Source organism: Mustela putorius, unplaced genomic scaffold (genome assembly GCF_011764305.1).
Source record: "Mustela putorius furo isolate JIRA1106 unplaced genomic scaffold, ASM1176430v1.1 tig00000450_pilon_pilon_pilon, whole genome shotgun sequence".
Classification (NCBI taxonomy): Eukaryota; Metazoa; Chordata; class Mammalia; order Carnivora; family Mustelidae; genus Mustela; species Mustela putorius.
The window spans coordinates 16,159,981-16,179,355 of record NW_025421385.1 but is presented as its reverse complement, the minus strand read 5'-3'; the positions used below and the strand labels follow the sequence as shown (position 1 = coordinate 16,179,355).

Sequence of the window (19,375 nt, the reverse complement as noted above, 5' to 3'; positions counted from 1 at the left end):
TATCAAATTTAGCCTAAAATTGGAAGCCAATTCTTATCACATTTACATAATTCAGGTCAATTAGTGGCTTAATAAATAGGTTATCTTGTTTACTGATTGGTATGATAAAAATCTCATTTTTTTTATTGGAAGCCATTATTGGGGCACCTGGGTGGCTCAGTCCAGTAAGTATCTGCCTTCTGCAGAGGCAAGGCTCCCCTGGTGGCCTCTGCCTGCCTCGTTCTCAGTGCTCAGGGTCCAACCCCACCCCACCCCCGTCATACCCCGCATCACCCCTACCCTATCATTCTCTCTCTCCTTCTCTCTCAAATAAAAAATATGGAACAGTCATTGAGTTTCTCTGAGTTGCTAGGTCCAGTAACACTGGTGTAAAAGCCATGTGCTCCTGGGATGGGGCAAAGCCCAGGACCACCCACAGGCAGCAGCACCCTCAGCTCTCCCTCGAGGAGGCAGAACACACAGCTCTCCTTGGGTGGTGGCAGCTAAGACAGAGGGCCCCTGGGAGAGACTCTCCAGGATAAGATTTGAAGGCCAGAGCTCCAGGGTCCCCTGGGACACGTGGCTCAGCCCTGGTGCTCTCAGAACCTGGCAGCTAGCCTCCTGCAAAGCCCAGAGCCCCAGTCAGCTGAACTGCCCCTGCCTTGAGCAGAGGTGCCTAAGAGTGGCTCAGGAGGGGGCATTGAGCTGCTTTTGGAATGGGATGCTGTCACCTGATTGGACCAGGAAAGGGTGTGGCAGGGCAAGGATGGTCACATTCAGACCTTGTGTTTAGCTACCAAGGTGAGGAGAGGCTGAAGACAAGGGAAGATGGATTTGTGTCTAACAGCCTCCCCTAAAGATCCAGAAACCAGGATCCAGGTCCCTCTCTTCGGGTAGGCCTCCCAGCCCCTCCTTTATGGCTTCTGATCCAAAGGGTGGATCAAGATCTAATGAAAGGGAACAGATGATTCATTCCCAGTTTTACTCTTTTTGTATTTTAAGATTTTATTTATTTATTTGACAGATGCACAGCAAAAGAGGGAACACAAGCAGGGGGAGTGGGAGAGGGAGAAGGAGAAGCAGGCTTCTCACTAAACAGAGACCCCAATGAGATGTGCGCCTCAATCCCAGGACCCTGGAATCATGACCTGAGGAGAAGGCAGATGCTTAAGGACTGAGCCACCCAGACACCCCCCCCCCTGGTTTTAGTCTTGAGCCCCACTTCTTGGTAGGGGGCCTGGAGTTGAATCTGTCTTGTGCTAATGAGGGAAGAGTGTGTTCAGGCTCTGGATCCAGGGGTTGGGGAGCTGTGGGGGTGGATGCTAGGCCATCAGTGAGCACAGGTCTTTGAGAAAGGGAGTGACTGTGGAGTGGGGAGGGCAGTAGGACTGACCCAGGATCTCCTCAGCCACTTGAACAAGCTGTCTGTCTGCCTTTTAGAGGCTGAGGTTGCTATAAGGAGCCCCTGGCATGTGCTCTCCTGCACCCACTGTCCCTCCTGGGGGGTGGTCTTTCCACCATCTGTTCACCTTAACCAACAGGAGCTTTGATCCCTAGGGTGGAGGGAGAACCCTCCAGATCACCATGATTATGGAGGAGATGGAACATTTCATTGCCTTCATTCTTGGTCATGATAATCCACCTCCGCACTCTTTCATAACATTAACACTGTTTTCTGTTGGTGCTGACTGCTGGAATCCCAACAGTTTGCCTTCTAACTGCTTAAACAAGAATTTTTTTTTCAAAGAGAGGAGAGCTAAGGGGGTAGAGTAGTGGGAGGACCAAGGCTTCCCTCATCCCTCAAACACAGCTAGATAAACATCAAGTCATCCTGAACACCCAAGACAGAGAACTGAGGATGGACAGTACAAACTACACAATGAGAGGGAGAAAAGAGGCCACGTCATCATGGAGGGTAGGGGTTGCCGAGGTGTGATTTGGGGGAGAAGGGTACTGCAGGTGCTGCAGAGGGGAAGCGGCCCTGGTCGTGGAGAGAAGCGATAGAAAGACAGAGGGAGAGAGGAGCTCACAGGGGATCGCACAAGGCAAACACTTCCCCAAAACCGTTGACTGGGAAAACAAGATGGGTTGATGAGAGTTTTGACAACAACCAGTGGAGCTCAAAGACTGGAGTTTCAGAAGTCTGCGGTGTGGCCGGTGTGGAGTCTGGCAGGCACAGCAGCGGTCCTGTGGAGAAGGAGGGCGGACAGCCTGGGAGCCGAGAGCCTGATCTGAGGTTCCCTTGGGACACACTGGGAAAGAGTGTTCTTGCTTCTTAGGGAGCATCTGAGAGAGGTGGCATTGCCTCTGAGGGGACAGAAGAACTAGTGGGCCCCATTGTGTTTCCCCTCCCCCAGCCCCTTAGCATAGCAGCAGAGACACCTCCTGAGGGTGGCTAACCTTGAGGCTGGCTTTTGGCGGCACTCTACTCCAAACTCCAAGCTCCTTTTCCTTGGTGTGGCTTCTCTCTGGGAGAAAGACTCATCAGTCCCAACATGGGAGACATTCCCCCAAAGGATCAGAAGAGGTCCTGGCCACACCAGGTTCCTAAAGTTTGTAGACTTGGAACAAAGCCAGTGTGCCTGGCACAGAGCAGGGGGGAGGCGGCAGGTGGCCTGGACACAGGGTGAAGGCAGGGATCTGAAGCAAGTACCGGGTGTGATATTCTTACTCTGGACTCACTTGTGAGGCCCCGCAGAAGGGGAGAGAGGATGCTTAATTTAGCCTAAGGATGTGGGATGGTTAATTTTGCCTGTCCACATGGAGAAAATTTTGGATAAAATTGACATTTAAATGGGTGAGCTTCAAGTAAAGGAGAATGTCCTTCAGAACATTGCCGGGCCTTGTCAAATCAGGGGAAGGCCTGAAAAGAACAAGAATGACCTCCCGCAAAGAACGGGGAGCTCTCCCACAGACTGCCTTCAGACTCCATCTGCACCGCTGAGTCTCAGGATGGCTTCAGGATGTGGAGTTGACGGCCTCCACAGGCGCATGAGTAAATCTCTCACTATCTCTCTGCCTGTCTGCACATCATACTGCTTCTATTTTCTGGGGAAGTCTGACTAAAATAGGTGTGTGAGGAAGACTTAAAAGCAGGTGATATTGGTGCCCAGCATTCACAGGACACAGGCTGTTGGCCCATGTGATCCAAACTACCTGACAGAGGAAAGTTCTAGAACAGAAAGCCTGGAGGCCGAAGGTGAGAACCTTAGGGTTTTGGAGAGGAAGAGATTTCAGGAGGTGAATAGGGCCAGAGAGATTGTGTGGGAAATCCCTTAGCAGCCATGAATTTCAAGCAGAAATATCATTGGGAATACACTATCCACAGAAGGCTTAGAGGGTTATCTCATCTCCAAAGAGCTGATTCAGGTGCCTGCCATCTCCTACACCAAAGTGAGGGTCAGGGTCTCTAGAGATTAAGAGTGCGCACCTCCCAATTCCCGTCCTCAGCTGCTCTCCTCTCTAGAAAGGCCTGGGGTGACCATGCTGATGAGGGGCAGGAGGGAGAGGCTGCCCATGGCTGGAGCACAGAGAGGGAGAAGGGAACAAAGAGGCAGGACCTGACAAAAAACTGACCAGGAGCTGTTTGGAGCCATTTAACTTGTCACGTCAAATTCTGAAACTGATGTATTTCTGGTGTCCCCATTTTTCAGAACCATACACATTTTTGAAACAAGCCTAAACTTCTTAAGATGTTGTGAGTCTTGTACAGAACACCTTTTCTCCTGAACCACATGACAGAGCTGTCACACTGATGTCCTCCCAGTTTTCGTGATGTCCTGATGCTAACATTTTAGGATATAGTTTCCCCACACTGGGACATTCTCCTGGGTTACCACAGGATCATCTCCTAGTAGGTCTCATGGTACCTGAGGGCCTTCTCATCTTCATACTCTGCTTCAAGTTGTTCCAGCAATGCCCAATATGGCCAAAAAGATCGACGGACTTGGGCATCTTCCATTTCTTGGATGTGCTGAAGATGAGGGTTAGAGTGTTTTATTTGCCCTGTTGGTGGATTGGTTTAAATCTGTAAATGTAGGTGAAGAGATTCAGATGTAGGAGGCCACTGGGACTGTATTGTTAGGTCTGTTATTAAACAAAATGAGACTGAGACAAAGTGAAAGTTTATTTAAAGCTTTATTTTATAAGAAGTATTAGAAGTTAGACTGATTTGCCAGGGGAACGAGACTGCAACAAAGTTAAAGTCATGCAAAGCTTTATTTTATGCCAAGCCTTTGAAGTCAGACTGACTGGCCAGGGCCATCTCTAAAGAAAGCAAACCACCCCCAGCTTACAGGCTCAAGAACTGACTGACTGACCGGTCAGGGCCGCCTCTGAAGAGGGTGACCATCACCATTTTACAGGCTCAAGAATTGACTGACTGACCAGTCAGGGCTGTCTCCGAAGAGAGAGACTACCCCATATTACAGGCTAACTTTTATAGAGCAAAAGCCTGGCCACACATAGGTGGCCAATGAGATTGTAACATTGCGTAGTCATGTTAGGCCACATGCAGGTGGCCAATTGAATTGCAATTTACCCTATAGTAGCTGTTTGAACTAAGCTATCACTCTGGTCAGAATTGGCGCTCAAGTTTGGCCCCCAAAAGGCGGGGTTTACATTCTTTGATGGTTAGGGAGACAATATGTGTACTTTTACTGATTGGATGTCTCCACTTGGCCTGACTTGTCCTTGTATTCTGGGCTCTGTTATTAGGAACTAGCCAACCATATTTTATTGGTTTCCCAGACTTGCTTCTAAGTAAGTTTCTTTGGGGGTGGGAGGCAGGGTCAGTTTGAGTTTTACTGCAGAAACAACAAAATGGCTTTTAACCAAGATAGAGTCACTCTGGCTAAATAGGTCCGTACAGTATTTTGTCCAAAAGTTCACAAATATACATTTGAAAGCTTTGTTCAGCTGGTGTTTTAACTCACTTTTGTCGTTTTTTTTTTTTTTTAATCGTAGTTCAGATAATTTAGTCTTAGAGAGAAACAGAAATCTCATAACATACTGTATATATTTTACCTCAGTTGGATATCCTATGGCTAATTTTTTGCTATGATACATAGCACTGCAGTAAATAATCCTACATCTCTATTGCTTTTTGGTCACCATGTGTTTCCAGCCTCAAATTAACACTGGGATTGCCATGCAGTGGGATGAACACACGAACCACCATTCAGATAGGGTGAAATAAAGGGCAAAACAGTGATTCCATTTAAACTCCTACCAACACGCAAGAGGACTCCTGTTATCCATTTCCTGTCCGCCACTTGCTATAACCCTCTCTAAAATGTTGTCAGTTTGATGCATGTATAAAGCAAGCCCACCGTTCTTCATGTTATCTTATATGTTTGGGATGTGTTCAGTGATTTCATAGGCTGATTTACTGTCTATGACCTGCTCAAAGCATTTGCACAGATCTCAGGAGAACCAGATTTATACTTATTTATTTGCATGAGCTCTGTATATTCTGGATAGCAATCCTTTGCTCATGAGGAAATAAATCAACTGTTAGAAGTAGATCTGTTTCTGCTGTGTAGGCTCACTGTGCACTGAAGGAGGATGACAGGAAAGTCAGTGCTGTAGTAAGAGACTTAGGGAAATCAGGAAGATTCTCAACTGCTTTATTCCTAGAATATCTATTAAATTCCAAATTGTCAGGATCATGTCTGAGACTTACAGATGAGTGCCTTAAAGTTGATTTCTGAGCCATCCTTAAATTGTGTCTCCACAAGAAATCTAGCAGAATCATACTTATTTTTACCCCATACAGTAGAGGAAGAAAAAAATTCCAAGAGTTCTTATGGGATATAAAACAAATTCCAGATTAATTCATCTTTTATAAGAGATATGCTTCTTTCAATATATGTAGATGGAAATAAGTTGCTGAAGAAAATAATCACATTATGTATATATATATATATATATATATTTTATTTCTTTTCAGTGTAACAGTATTCATTGTTTCTGCACCACACCCAGTGCTCCATGCAATACATGCTCCCCCAACCTCCCACCCCCCCGCCCCTTCAAAACCCTCAGGTTGTTTTTCAGAGTCCATAGTCTCTCATGGTTCACTTCCTCTTCCAACTTCCTTCAACTCCCTTCTCCTCTCCATCTCCCCTTTTCCTCCATGTTATTTGTTATGCTCCTCAAATAAGTAAAACCATATGATAATTGAATCTCTCTGCTTGACTTATTTCACTCAGCATAATTTCTTCTAGTCCCATCCATGTTGCTACAAAAGTTGGGTATTCATCCTTTCTGATGGAGGCACAATAGTCCATAGTGTATATGGACCACATCTTCCTTATCCATTGCCCTGTTGAAGGGCATCTTGGTTCTTTCCACAGTTTGGCGACTGTGGCCATTGCTGCTATAAACATTGGGGTACAGATGGCCCTTCTTTTCACTACATCTGTATCTTTGGGGTAAATACCCAGTAGTGCAATTGCAGGGTCATAGGGAAGCTCTATTTTTAATTTCTTGAGGAATCTCCACACTGTTCTCCAAAGTGGCTGCACCAACTTGCATTCCCACCAACAGTGTAACAGGGTTCCCCTTTCTCTATATCCTCTCCAACACTTGTTGTTTAATGTCTTGTTAATTTTGGCCATTCTAACTGGTATAAGGTGGTATCTCAATGTGGTTTTAATTTGAAATTCCATGATGGCTAGTGATGATGAACATTTTTTCATGTGTCTGATAGCCATTTGTATGTCTTAATTGGAGAAGTGTCTGTTCATATCTTCTTCCCATTTTTGGATATGATTACTGTTTTGTGTGTGCTGAGTTTGAGAAGTTCTTTGTAGATCCTGGATATTAACCTTTTGTCTGTACTGTCATTTGCAAATATTGTCTCCCATTCCATGGGTTGCTTCTCTGTTTTATTGACTGTTTCCTTTGCTGTGCAGAAGCTTTTGATCTTGATGAAGTCCCAAAAGTTCATTTTGGCTTTTGTTTCCTTTGCCTTTGGAGACTATACTAGAACTCATACAGCAATTCAGTAACATGCAGGATACAAGGTCAATGTACAGAAATCAGTGGCTTTCTTATACACTAACAATGAAAATACAGAAAAGGAAATTAGAGAATCAATTCCATTTACTATAGCACCAAGAACCATAAGACACCTGGGAATAAACCTAACCAAAGAGGTAAAGGAACTGTACTCGAGGAACTACAGAACACTCATGACAGAAACTGAAGAAGACGTAAGAAGATGGAAGACCATTCTATGCTCTTGGATCGGAAGAATAAACATTGTTAAAATGTCTATATTGCCTAGAGAAATCTATACTTTTAATGCCATTCCGATAAAAATTCCACCGGTATTTTTCCAAGAGCTGGAGCAAATAATCCTAAAATTTGTATGGAATCAGAAGAGACTCCGAATCATTAAGGAAATGTTGAAAAACAAAAATAAAACTGGGGGCATCACGTTACCTGATTTCAAGCTTTACTACAAAGCTGTGATCACCAAGACAGTATGGTACTGGCATAAAAACAGACACATAGACCAGTGGAACAGAGTAGAGAGCCCAGATATGGACCCTCAACCCTATGGTCAAATAATCTTTGACAAAACAGGAAAAAATATACAGTGGAAAAAAGACAGTCTCTTCAATAAATGGCGCTGGGAAAACTGGACAGCTATATGTAGAAGAATGAAACTCAACCATTCTCTTACACCGTACACAAAGATAAACTCAAAATGGATAAAGGACCTCACTGTGAGACAGGAATCCATCAGAATCCTAGAGGAGAACATAGGCAGTAACCTCTTCGATATCAGCCACAGCAACTTCTTTCAAGATATGTATCCAAAAGCAAAGAAAACAAAAGTGAAAATGAACTTTTGGGTCTTCATCAAGATCAAAAGCTTCTGCACAGAGAGGAAACAGTTAATAAAACAAAGAGGCAACCCACGGAATGGGAGAAGATATTTGCAAATGACAGTACAGACAAAAGGTTGATATCTAGGATCTATAAAGATCTCCTGAAACTCAACACAAACAAAACAGACAATCATATCAAAAAATGGGCAGAAGATATGAACAGACACTTCTCCAATTAAGACATACAAATGGCTATCAGACACATGAAAAAATGTTCATCATCACTAGCCATCAGGGAAATTCAAATTAAAACCACATTGAGATACCACCTTACACCAGTTAGAATGGCCAAAATTAGGAAAACAGGAAATAACATGTGTTGGAGTGGATGTGGAGAAAGGGGAACCCTGTTACACTGTTGGTGGGAATGCAAGTTGGTGCAGCCACTTTGGAGAACAGTGTGGAGATTCCTCAAGAAATTAAAAATAGAGCTTCCCTATGACCCTGCAATTGCACTACTGGGTATTTACCCCAAAGATACAGATGTAGTGAAAAGAAGAGCCATCTGTACCCCAATGTTTATAGCAACAATGGTCACGGTCGCCAAACTGTGGAAAGAACCAAGATGCCCTTCAACAGACGAATGGATAAGGAAGATGTGGTCCATATACACTATGGACTATTGTGCCTCCATCAGAAAGGATGAATACCCAACTTTTGTAGCAACATGGATGGGACTAGAAAAAATTATGCTGAGTGAAATAAGTCAAGCAGAGAGATTCAATTATCATATGGTTTTACTTATTTGAGGAGCATAACAAATAACATGGAGGAAAAGGGGAGATGGAGAGGAGAAGGGAGTTGAGGGAAGTTGGAAGGGGAAGTGAACCATGAGAGACTATGGACTCTGAAAATTTTGAAGGGGTGGGGGGTGGGAGGTTGGGGGAACCAGGTTGTGGGTATTAGAGAGTGCACGGATTGCATGGAGCACTGGGTGTGTTGCAGAAACAATGAATACTGTTACACTGAAAAGAAATAAAAAATTTTTTAAAAAAGGAGGAAAAAAAATGTTTCTCTTGCTTAAGCCTCCCAGTTGGTGGTCTTATCAAACAAATGCTCCTTCCCTCCTGCAGAAACCAGGAGGTGAGGACCCTATCTCCTTTGATGTTCATAGTTCAAAAAGATTGCTGTTAGTGCCTTGAGAAAGATAGTCATGGGCTATAAGGCTTATAAGAGGAGAAAGAATTTACAATTATAATTTTTTAAAAAAGTGTTCTAGTGGCTCATGTGTGGTTCAGTCTTGGTGATGCTAAGCATCTGACTCCTGATAGCAGCTCAGGACTTGATCTCAGGGTCATGAATTCAAGCCCTGTTTTGGACTCCCTGGTGGGCATGGGGCCTACTTAAAAGGCAAAAAAAGAAAAAATAAAAATAAATAAAATGTTCTAAGAAAAGGGAGGTCAGGAACATGGAGCCAGGAAGAAGATTGTTTTAAGTTTAGTCCAGCTAAAACTAGAACATTAAGGTGGTCTTGGTCATGGCCACCATTGGACTGAGAGCTTAAAGTACAGACGGTGGCAACCTCACAGTCACACGCATAAGGAGGTGGAGGTTTTGTTCAGGTTTTCTATTTCTTCCTGTTTCAGTTTTGGTAGTTTATATATCTCTAGGAATGCATCCATTTCTTCCAGATTGCCTTATTTATATAGTTGCTCATAATACGCTCTTACAATTGTTTGTATTTCTGTCCATTGCTGTGAATGGGGTGTTGAAGTCCCCTACTATTATTGTATATTATCAATGAGTTTCTTTAATTTTGTTATTAAGTGGTTTATATAATTGGCTGCTGTTATGTTAGGGCATAAATATTTATAATTCACAGGTCTTATTGTGAGACAGACCATTGAAGTATGATATGGTATCCTTCTTTGTCTCTCTCTCTTTTTAAGATTTTATTTATTTGCCAGAGAGCCTGAGAGATTAGAGAAAGAGGACACAAGCAGGCTCCCTGCAAGGACCCCAATGTGGGACTTGATTCCAGGGCCCCAAGATCATGACCAAGCTGAAGGTAGATGCTTAACTGACTGAGCCAAGGCATCCCTTTCCTCATCCCTTGTTACAGTCTTTGGTTCAGAATCTAATTTGTCTGTTATAAGGATTGCTATCCCAGATTTCTTTTGATGTCCATTATCATAAGTGGTTCTCCACCCTCTCACTTTCAATCTGTAGGTGTCTTTGTTGTAAAATCGGTCTCTTGTAGACAGCATATCGATGGTTTTTGATACCCTGTGTCTTTTGTTTGGGACCATTTAGCCCATTTATATTCAGAGTAGCTATGGAAAGATACAATTTTGGTGCCATTATATTACCTGTAAAGTCCCTGTTTCTGTAGATTGTCTACCTTCCCTTCTGGCCTATGTTACTTTTGGGCTCTCTCTGTGCTTTAAGGATACCTTTTAATATTTCTTGCAGGGCTGGTTTAGTGGTCTCAAAATCTCTTATTTTCTCTTTGTCCTGGAAGATTTTTATCTCTTCATTATTTTTGTTTTAAGATTTTATTTATTTGACAGACAGAGATCACAAGTAGGCAGAGAGAAAGAGGGGGAAGCAGGCTTCCCACCAAGCAGACAGCCTGATGCGGGGCTTGATCCCAGGACCCCGAGATCATGACCTGAGCAGAAGGCAGAGGCTTAACCCACTGAGCCACCCATGCTCCCCATCTCCTTCTATTTTGAATGATGGCCTTCCTGGGTATAGTATTCTTGGCTGTATATTTTTCTCATTTATTACCCTGAATATTTCATGCCTGTCCATTCTGGCCTACCAGGTCTCTGTGGCTAGGTCTGCTATCAGTCTAATGTTTCTACCCTTGTAGGTTAGGAACCTCTTGTCCTGAGCTGCTTTCAGAATTTTCTGTTGGTCTCTGAGATTTGCAAGTTTCAGTATTAAATGTCAAGGTGTTGATGTATTTTTATTGATTTTGAGGGGTATTCTCTGTGCCTCCTGGACTTGAATGGCTGTTTCCTTCCCCATGTTAGGGAAGTCCTCCACCATAATTTCCTCCAATATACCTTCTGCCTCTCTCCCTCTCTTCCCTCTTCTTCTGGAATCCCAGTTATTCTAATATGATTTTGCTTTATGACATCACTTACCTCTCGAGTTCTCCCCTCATGATGCAGTAGTTGTTTATCTCTTTCTCAGCTTCCTTATTCTCCATCATTTTGTCTTCTACATCACTAAGTCTCTTCTTTCACATTTATCCTTGCAGTTAGAGCCTACATTTTTGGTTACTCCTCATTAATAGCCTTTTTTATTCCAACAGAATTAGATTTTAGTTCTTTTATTTCTTCAGAAAGGGATTCTCTAGTGTCTTCTCTGCCTTTTTCAAGCCCAGCTAGTATCCTTATAATCATTACTCTGAACTCTAGTTCTGACATCTTACTTATATCCACGCTGATTTCATTTATACTCCTACCAACATGTAGGAGAACTCCTGTTATTCCATTTCCAGTGCACCCCTTGCCATAGATATCTTTAAAATTTTGTCAGTTTGATACCTGTATAAGGTAAGCCCCTTGTTCTTCATGTTATCTTGATTGCTTGGAATGTGTTCAATGATTCTGTAGGCTTATTAACTGTCAAAATAAATAAATAAAATCTTTAACAAAGAGGGGATGCCTGGGTGTCTCAGTGAATTAAGTGTCTGTTTTTGGCTCAGGTCACAGTCCCAGGGCCCTGGGATTGAGACACTCATTGGCTCCCTGCTAAGTGGGGAGCCTGCTTTGCTCTCTGCCCTTCCACTGACTTGTGCTCACTCTCTCTTTCAAAAATAAATAAAATCTTTACACTCTATGACTTGCTCTAAGCATTTGCACAAATCTTAGGAGAATAACTTATTTATTTTATTGAGCTCTTTGTATATTCTGGATATGGATCTTTTGTTCATGAGGGAACAAATTAACTTTTAGAAGCAGATCTGTTTTTGCTCTAAAGACTCACTGTGCACTGAAGGAGGATTACAGGAAAGTCAGTGTAGTACATAGGAGATTTGGGGTCATCAGAAAGATTCTCAATTCCTTCTTTCCCAGAATATTTGTTTACTTCTGGCCTGTCAGGATCATGTTTGAGACTGACCGATAACTGCTTGAAAGTGGATTTTTGAGTGATCCTTAAAGTCTTTATTTCCACAAGAAATTTAGCAGAATCACCACTTATATGTACCCCATACAGTGGAAGAAGAGCAAAATTCCATGAATTTTTATGGGATATAAAACAAATTCCAGGGGTGCCTGGGTGGCTCAGCTGGTTAAGTGTCTGCCTTCAGCTCAGGTCATGATCCCAGGGTCCTGGGATCAAGCCTCCTGCTAGTCTCCCTGCCCTGAGGTGAGCCTGCTTGTCCCTCTGCCTCTGCCCTCCCTTCCTAACTCAGGCAGAATCGCACGTGCTCTCTCACTAAAGCAAATGGATAAAAATCTAGTAAAAAAAAAAAAAAAAAAAAAACCCAGGGTACCTGGGTAGCTCAGCCAGTTAAGTATCTGTCTTCAGGTCAGTACCCCAGGATTCTGGAATGGAGCCCCACAACTGGCTCCCTGCTCAGTGGGGAGTCTTCTTCTCCCTCTGCCCCTCCCCCTGTTTGTGATCTCTCTTTCCCTCAGTCTCTCTCTCTCAAATAAATAAAATCTTTGAAAAACTAATTAATAATCAAGAAAACAAATTAGAAATTAATTTATTTTTTATAATAGAGATATATTTAGTTATATGTACATCGTCATAATTTACTGTAGAAATCTATTTAGGTATACGTACATGGTCATAACTTACTGTAGAAATCAGTCACAAATATAATGTTATTCCATTTAAAAGTCAATGAGGTTGTTCCTCAGGACACAGAAAAAAATCCCTGAAGTTCCATAGCTTCAAACAATATCTTTTTCATTCTATAGCTTCAAACAATATTCAAACAATAGATGGGGTCTATCCCTGTCCTCGTGGCAGTGGCTGTGACCTGTACTGACTGTCTGCAAGGACATGATCCTCTTACAGAGAAGGATCCGATATTGCAGAACCAAAGGACAAGATGGAAAATGTTCCCTTTGTTGAGATTCCTTAGTCAAGTATCTAAAATTTAAGTGCAGGAATTCCATCACTTAGCACCGGAGGAAACGGCATAGAATATGCCAGTGGAAAGTGCTGAATAGGAGAGGCACGAAATGCAAGAAGGGACATGGGAGGTTCTGTGTCCTGCACCAGGTCATTGGACTGAAGTCTCTGGAATTGTAAACTTAGAAGTGCTGTTGGTCTAATGATGAATAGCAGCTCATCCAAAGGCAGCTGGCCCAGAAGCAGAGTCTCTCAGCTAATCCTCACTCTCAGGGGCTTCTTGGTAGCCTTGGCAGCCTGAGAAAAGAACAGGTATTTGTCTCTGTGGCTGAGGAAATCCTGGGTCCCCTGTCCTGGGGCTGCCCTTCACCAGCACACCCCACCTCAGGGCCCAGCCTCACCCAGGGGCATGCATTTCCCCACAGCCATGAACTTAGCCCTGGGCCCATCACTTTTATAAGCCTCCTCCCTCCTGAACCAAATCAAGGAGTCAGCCCCAGACCCTGTTACCAATGGTCTTGGCTCAGTAACAAAGTGAGTAAGAAACCAATGTGCTCATATGACTCAGGATCCCATGCTATCTCTTATGGCAGATCCTAAAGGACCTGCTGGGGGATGTGACAGAAGTGCACTGTCAAGTGCACTTGACACTTCTAACCTTGGGGAACCCTGTGGGCAAAGATCCTTCTTTTCCCTTCCCTTCCCAGCCTCCTGCAGTCAGCACACAGAGCTCTTCGTCTGATGATCCTGCCCCCATCCCATCCATTCCTGGTCCGGCTCAGCTGGGAGCTCACAGGGGAGCTCAGTTAGCCCATCCCCCAGGTCAGCTCTGCTCAAAGCTGGGGCTGCTCAGGGGCTCAGGATCTGAGGTCTGCAGGAAGCTGGCTGCCAGGGACGGCACCAGCCTCAGCCAGGGTTCCCACTGCTGCACAGAGAACTGACCTCCTTCTAGTTCCATCATGCAGGGTCTCTACTGCCCACATGCTGCCTCACGCGACCCAAGCCACATTCTGGGGGAACACGGCACTACTGTCCAGCCCTTTGAGGTGTCTGCAGAGGACTTCGCACTCCCTCTACCTGGGATAAGACATCGGCCCTTTGTCCTTGTAACTGCCCGGATGGAGTCCCCTTCTCCTTGAGATGTCCCATGGAGCCGCCATGCTGCTCTCACTCAAAGGGGAGTACGGTCCATGCTGTATGTCCCCGCTGTCCCCACACCACCCACGCAGGGCCCTAATTGACTCTCTCCAATGAAGAACCCGGTCAGAGCCAGCCTGACTTCCCTCAATCCCTTTAGCACCAACAGGCCTTAAGTTGTGGTGTGGGCCCCTCCTCTTTCCCAGAGGCCTTAACAGTGAGTGAGGCCATATCAGACCTCAGAGCCAAGCCTGTACAAGTAGTTGCCAACATGTGAAATGAGATCTCATTCATCTAGTCCCACTGCCTTCTGAAAAGGTTCAGGCAGTGGGCAGGGGTGAGGCTGGGAATTCACCCTTCCCTGTGCTCACACCAGGCTATCTGCCTCTCCCTTCCCTCTCAATCTGCTCTCACTACCTGTCCTTCTAAAGAAGTTCCTTGCAGGTGTTGATTTTTGATGACAGCAAATTATAATGACGACGACAATGGCGATGACAATGGCGATGACGACAATGGCAACGACTTCAGGGCTCACAATGACCATCCTGATGTTCCTGGTCGGGGCCGAGTCTTGCCACGTGGTTGGTGCCACTGAAATGAAAATGCAAGGATCAGAGCCCCCGTCTCTGGACTCCAAACTGAGGGAGGGTTCGTCAGCTCCTGCTGGCCCAGGTCCACCCTACCAGGCAGATGGTGTCTGTCTGTCTATCACTGTCCTTGTGGCGGCTGCTGCGACCGGTCTTGATGTCGGGAGGGAGGAGGAGATGCGCCCTGTCCCCAAGGGGCTCCTCCAGCCAAAAGGGGAAGCAGGGTTTGCAATGTAAGCAGTCGCTCCTGCTATGACAGACAGGAGGTGATGCGACAGGATGGTGACAGCGACTGTCCAGGTGACAATGAAGGATTTCCAGCAATACACCGGGTGGCATGGAAAAGACAATGATTCTCAGAAAAGGGAACAGTAAGAACACCATCTCTGGAAAAGACTGATGCTCCCCTGTTTGGGGCAGCAAGAAATCCAAGAAATACCCAAGCACAAAGGTATGTGCAGCGAGGAAAAAATTCCAGGAGGTAAGAAGGGAAAGGAAGGATGCTAGAACATTCCTGTGGCCATTATTCTGCCAGGAACATTTGCCATGGATGGATGAATATCTCTGTCTCCCTCAGACACACACAGACACACACACACAGACACACATAGATACACACATACACACCACCCACACTGTGGGGTAGGTCGAGGTCATTTCAAGAGAACCAGCACTCCATCCAGTCTTCTGAGTTACCTGTGGTCTCCTGCGTTTCATCCCAGCGCTCCCACACGTGCTGGAGCCAGCTCTTACAGTCTCCGTTTGCGGTCCCGATGAGGAGCTTGGTCAGCTCTCCGTCATTGTCCAACGTGCCCTTGAACCATTGGCCTCCAGGAGGAACCACTGTCCACTTCCTGTTCTCCGGGTCAAAGAGGCAGGTGAACTGCTCATTGAAGGCGAACCGCCAGGATCCTCTGGTGTGTCCGTTGGCCCCACGCTCACACATGAGCCTGCCCTGCAGGGTGAGAGAATCTGCCCCCGCCCCCACCAGCAGAAACAGGTCAGCCTCTGATCTTGACCAATCCTTTGCCCCACCCGTTGCACACTCCTCAGCTCCCCTTCCACACTCCTGGTCCTGCTCTGGCCTCCTTGTCTGTCTGGGCTGCTGGGCCGCATGCATGGGACCCACTTCAAAGTTTTACATGAACACCATACCTCCCTGGCCCTGCCAAAGCATTCTCCTTCTGCCCTGGGCCTTCAGACTCACCGCTTTTAGTGAAAATTTCTGTTTTGATGTCCAGCAGTTTCTTTCTGAGCTCTTCCTCCAGGTCTTTCAGAGGTTCCCTCTGTGTCCCCCAAAATGCTGTGTCCTTCAGCTTCATCCCCAGAGAACCAACAGGTTTGATCTCCTTGCTCCCACAGGCATAGGAAAGAAACTTGTTTCCATTCACCTGGCCTTGAATCTCACACCATGATGGTCCAGGCCTGGGCTGAGATGTGATGGAGAAATTGTAGGAAAGCGAGAGAGCAGCTGCGAAGGGAAAACACAGGTGGAGGTTGGGGCTGGAAGAGAAAAAGCAGCAGGCACCCCTCTGCCACCCAGGTGACAGCAGTGACATCCCTGAAGGGCTGCGCCTGCAGAGCAAGGACTGTCCCTGCATAGCCCCTCCCCCCAGTAGTAGAGGCTGCTGCTCTTCCCCTGTTGGGATAGGATCAGGATGCCTCTGTCTGGCAGGAGGCCACATAGCCATTGAAATGTCCCCTGTGTCTATCAGGCTGATACCCAGCACCTCAGCCTTTCATAGAACAGACATTGCAGGAAATGCCAAACATGAAACTAAAACATGTCCTCCAACTGTGCTCATGGAGAGGTCTGGAGAACTCTTTACACCAAAGTCATAAAGACTGCACTGGGAGAAGGGCACCAGCATTGTCAAGAAGGTCGGTGATGTCTGATTGGCTGAAGGAGGTGGTGTTGCAGAAATAGCGCCCAGTAGTAATAGGGTGAAAACTTGCAAAGTAAGAGATCTGAGATACAGTGTTCAACTGTCCGAAGCAGGGAGGCGGCAAAGACTGAAATGATCCTAAGGCTGCAATGCCAGCCAGGCCTGCCCCACAGAAAGCTCTCCATCCCTTGGGCTCACAGAACAAAGTGATCCTAGAGGCAAATTAGCCAGATGGCCAAACCAGACGCTGCTGGATTTGAACAATGAAAACATCGTCCCCAGTATGAACAAGGAGGAGCCTGAAAGCAAACACCCAAGAGAGAGTCTGGATTCTCTGCCTGGATTCCAGACCCAAGCCCCTTCTCAGAGCTGGAACCCTGTAGTAGAAGCACAAGGCTGCTTCCAAGCAGGAGGGACCCTTCAGGTCAACAGCACGTGCCGTGCTTCCTGCTGGCCTTCTGCAAAGGGTCATGTGGTCATTCGCAGGGGTGGGTAGACACGGGAGCAGAGACCATGCAGACATTGTCAGTGGACCTAGTGTGTGAGTTGACATCATCCTCAGGGATCCTAGTGTCATCGGGGCCCTGTCATTGAAATGGTGCGGGGCAGCTGGTATTGCAGATGATGAGAAGTCACCTGCCCCAGGTCCTGTTCACAGTGACACCATTGGCTCAGGTACACGTGTAGTGGTCCTTTCCCATTCCCCACACTTGTTACAGGAGTGAAAACTGTTTGTAGTTGAATTACCTGTGGGTTGGGGGCTGGGTGGCAGGGACATTCAAGTCCAATATTCTCACACTGTCTACTCTTTTCTCCAAGCACAATGTTAAAACTGTGCCCTACCCTGGATGAAATGAGAGTTGAGCATCAACGCTAAAACCTCTGTAAGGACACGGGTGTGAGCCCTATCCTATTTTCATTGAAATGCGGGCCTGGTGCAAAGATTCTCTGTATATATTAATATTGCATACGTCTGTGTTGTAATTGCTCAAGTCTGTGTCCTTCGCAGGGGAGCAGCCAGAGACAATATGTGGATGATTGTGTGGCTGGACCTGCTCCTTGGGCCACATCACCCTGTGACACAGTTACTGTAGGAAAATGTTCTTCCATGCCCTCTGTCACATCCTAACATTGGAATGTTAGGTAGTGACACCACCCTGTGATGAACGGAGGGAATAACAGTTGAGTTACGGGAAATCACAGCCCCTAAGGGGCAGGTGTAGTCCTGGGGTATCAGAGCTGCCTACCCTGAGCTGGGTGGTGCTGGGATGTGGCTGGTGAAGGAGCGCCTAGAGCTGCATAAGCCATAGCTGGGAAGTGTAATGGTGGACAGCAGTGGGGTTGGTGACTCGTGGAGAAGTTGCGTCAGTGGCAGAGTCGTGGAGTTGTGCCCGGTCCAGGCCCTGTGCGATCGCCCTGTCCTGCCCACAGTCCGGAGCTCGGGGGCTCGGGCTCCGGCTCCCCGAGGGGGTAGGCAGGGGCTGGGGGCGACAGCTGACTCCCTGCGGCGGCCTCTCCCTCTCCCCGCCCTGCTCCGCGCGCCTAGAGCCGGGCAGTCCGTGGTCGCCCAGGTCCCCTCTTTTCCGTCCCACAGGGCGACGCAGTCCCGACGGATTCCGCGGAGCCCGCGGCGGGGACTTGGTGGAGTCGGTGGAGGGAGAGGAGAAGGCGGCCCCAGCCAGCGACAGGCTCCCAACGCCCCGGGACTCACCTGCTTCTCCTCCGCCCGGCGTCTCGCCCACGACCAACTCGGCTGGCGCCGCCTTGATCTCGCGCACGAGAAACAGTAGCAGAAACAGGAGCCGCAAACACCACGTGAACTTGGTGGCTCCCGTGGGCTCCGCGGCGACCCCGAGCCGGCGGCGGCTTCTGAACGAACCCGCGGGCCGGGAGCCGGGGCGCGCTTCCTGTGGCCGGGCCCGGGGTTCGCAGGAGTTCACGTCTGTTTCACACGGGTGGGACTGCATCTCGGCAGGTCCAGGAGAAGCTTCGCAATGTTTCTTCCAATCTTCTTCTTTTTATATTTGAGAGAGAGAGAGAGAGGAGAGGGCGCGGGAGCCTGGAGCTGGCGGCCGCGGAGGAGAGGCTCGCGGACTTCCCAGGCGGAGCCCCGGGGCGGAGCCCCAGGCGGGTCGGTGGCTGCTCCCGTGCTCCCAAGCTCCGCGAGCTTCCCAGGAGGGGTTCAGAAGGGAGTGGAGGAGTGATTTACCTGTGCTGGAGTGCTCTGGGTGCTCCGGGTGCTCTGGGTGCTGGAGGCGGGGCGAAGGTGGTACTCAGGCGGGCTCAACCCCAGAATTCCGCATCTGGGCGCAGCCAAAGACAGACGCTTAATTGACAGAGCAGCCCAGGCCTCCTTGAGTCTTTGAAACCTGAGAGGAAGGTTCTCAGTGCCGTCCTTCTAGTTAATAAGCAGTCTTCCTGCTGAGCGCACTGGACCTTTGGCCCCCGAGGAGGACAAATGGCATTAAATTTTAAAATAATTTTTAAAAATGGTAAATATGGTCAAACCACATAAAATTTACATCTGGGTCATTTTGGGTGACGTTAGTTTTAAACATCTCAACAATTAACGTTGTTTCTACAATAAACCTAGTGTACCCTGATTGTTAGGCCTTTTATTTTTTATATTTCTGCCCCGCCCCCTTCAGGGTGTCTTTTGAAAACAATGTGTGCACTGGATTATTTTTCAATCTAACCTAAGAATTTCAGGTTTTAATTGGAGAGTTTACAGTTTACCTTTATTGTGATTACTAGTATAGTAGGAATTATCTCAGCCATCATCTTTTTCATTTACTATGCTTTTAAAAAAAAAATTCCCTCTCCCTGTCTGCATTCCTTTCACTGT

The 19,375-nt window shown here is 46.7% G+C and overlaps 1 protein-coding gene across 1 annotated transcript; it reads right to left on the bottom strand.

Annotated features, from left to right (window-relative positions):
• Positions 1-12,579: 12,579 nt before the first annotated feature.
• LOC101686276 (UL16-binding protein 3-like) lies at positions 12,580-18,865 on the bottom strand. Its single transcript, XM_013056731.2, has 5 exons — positions 18,242-18,865; positions 15,852-16,115; positions 15,341-15,616; positions 14,475-14,648; positions 12,580-13,217 (listed from the first exon to the last, which is right to left on the bottom strand). Exons 1-5 carry the CDS (start codon positions 18,495-18,497, stop codon positions 13,177-13,179), a joined length of 1,011 nt encoding a protein of 336 aa, XP_012912185.1. The 5' UTR covers positions 18,498-18,865; the 3' UTR covers positions 12,580-13,176.
• Positions 18,866-19,375: the final 510 nt, after the last annotated feature.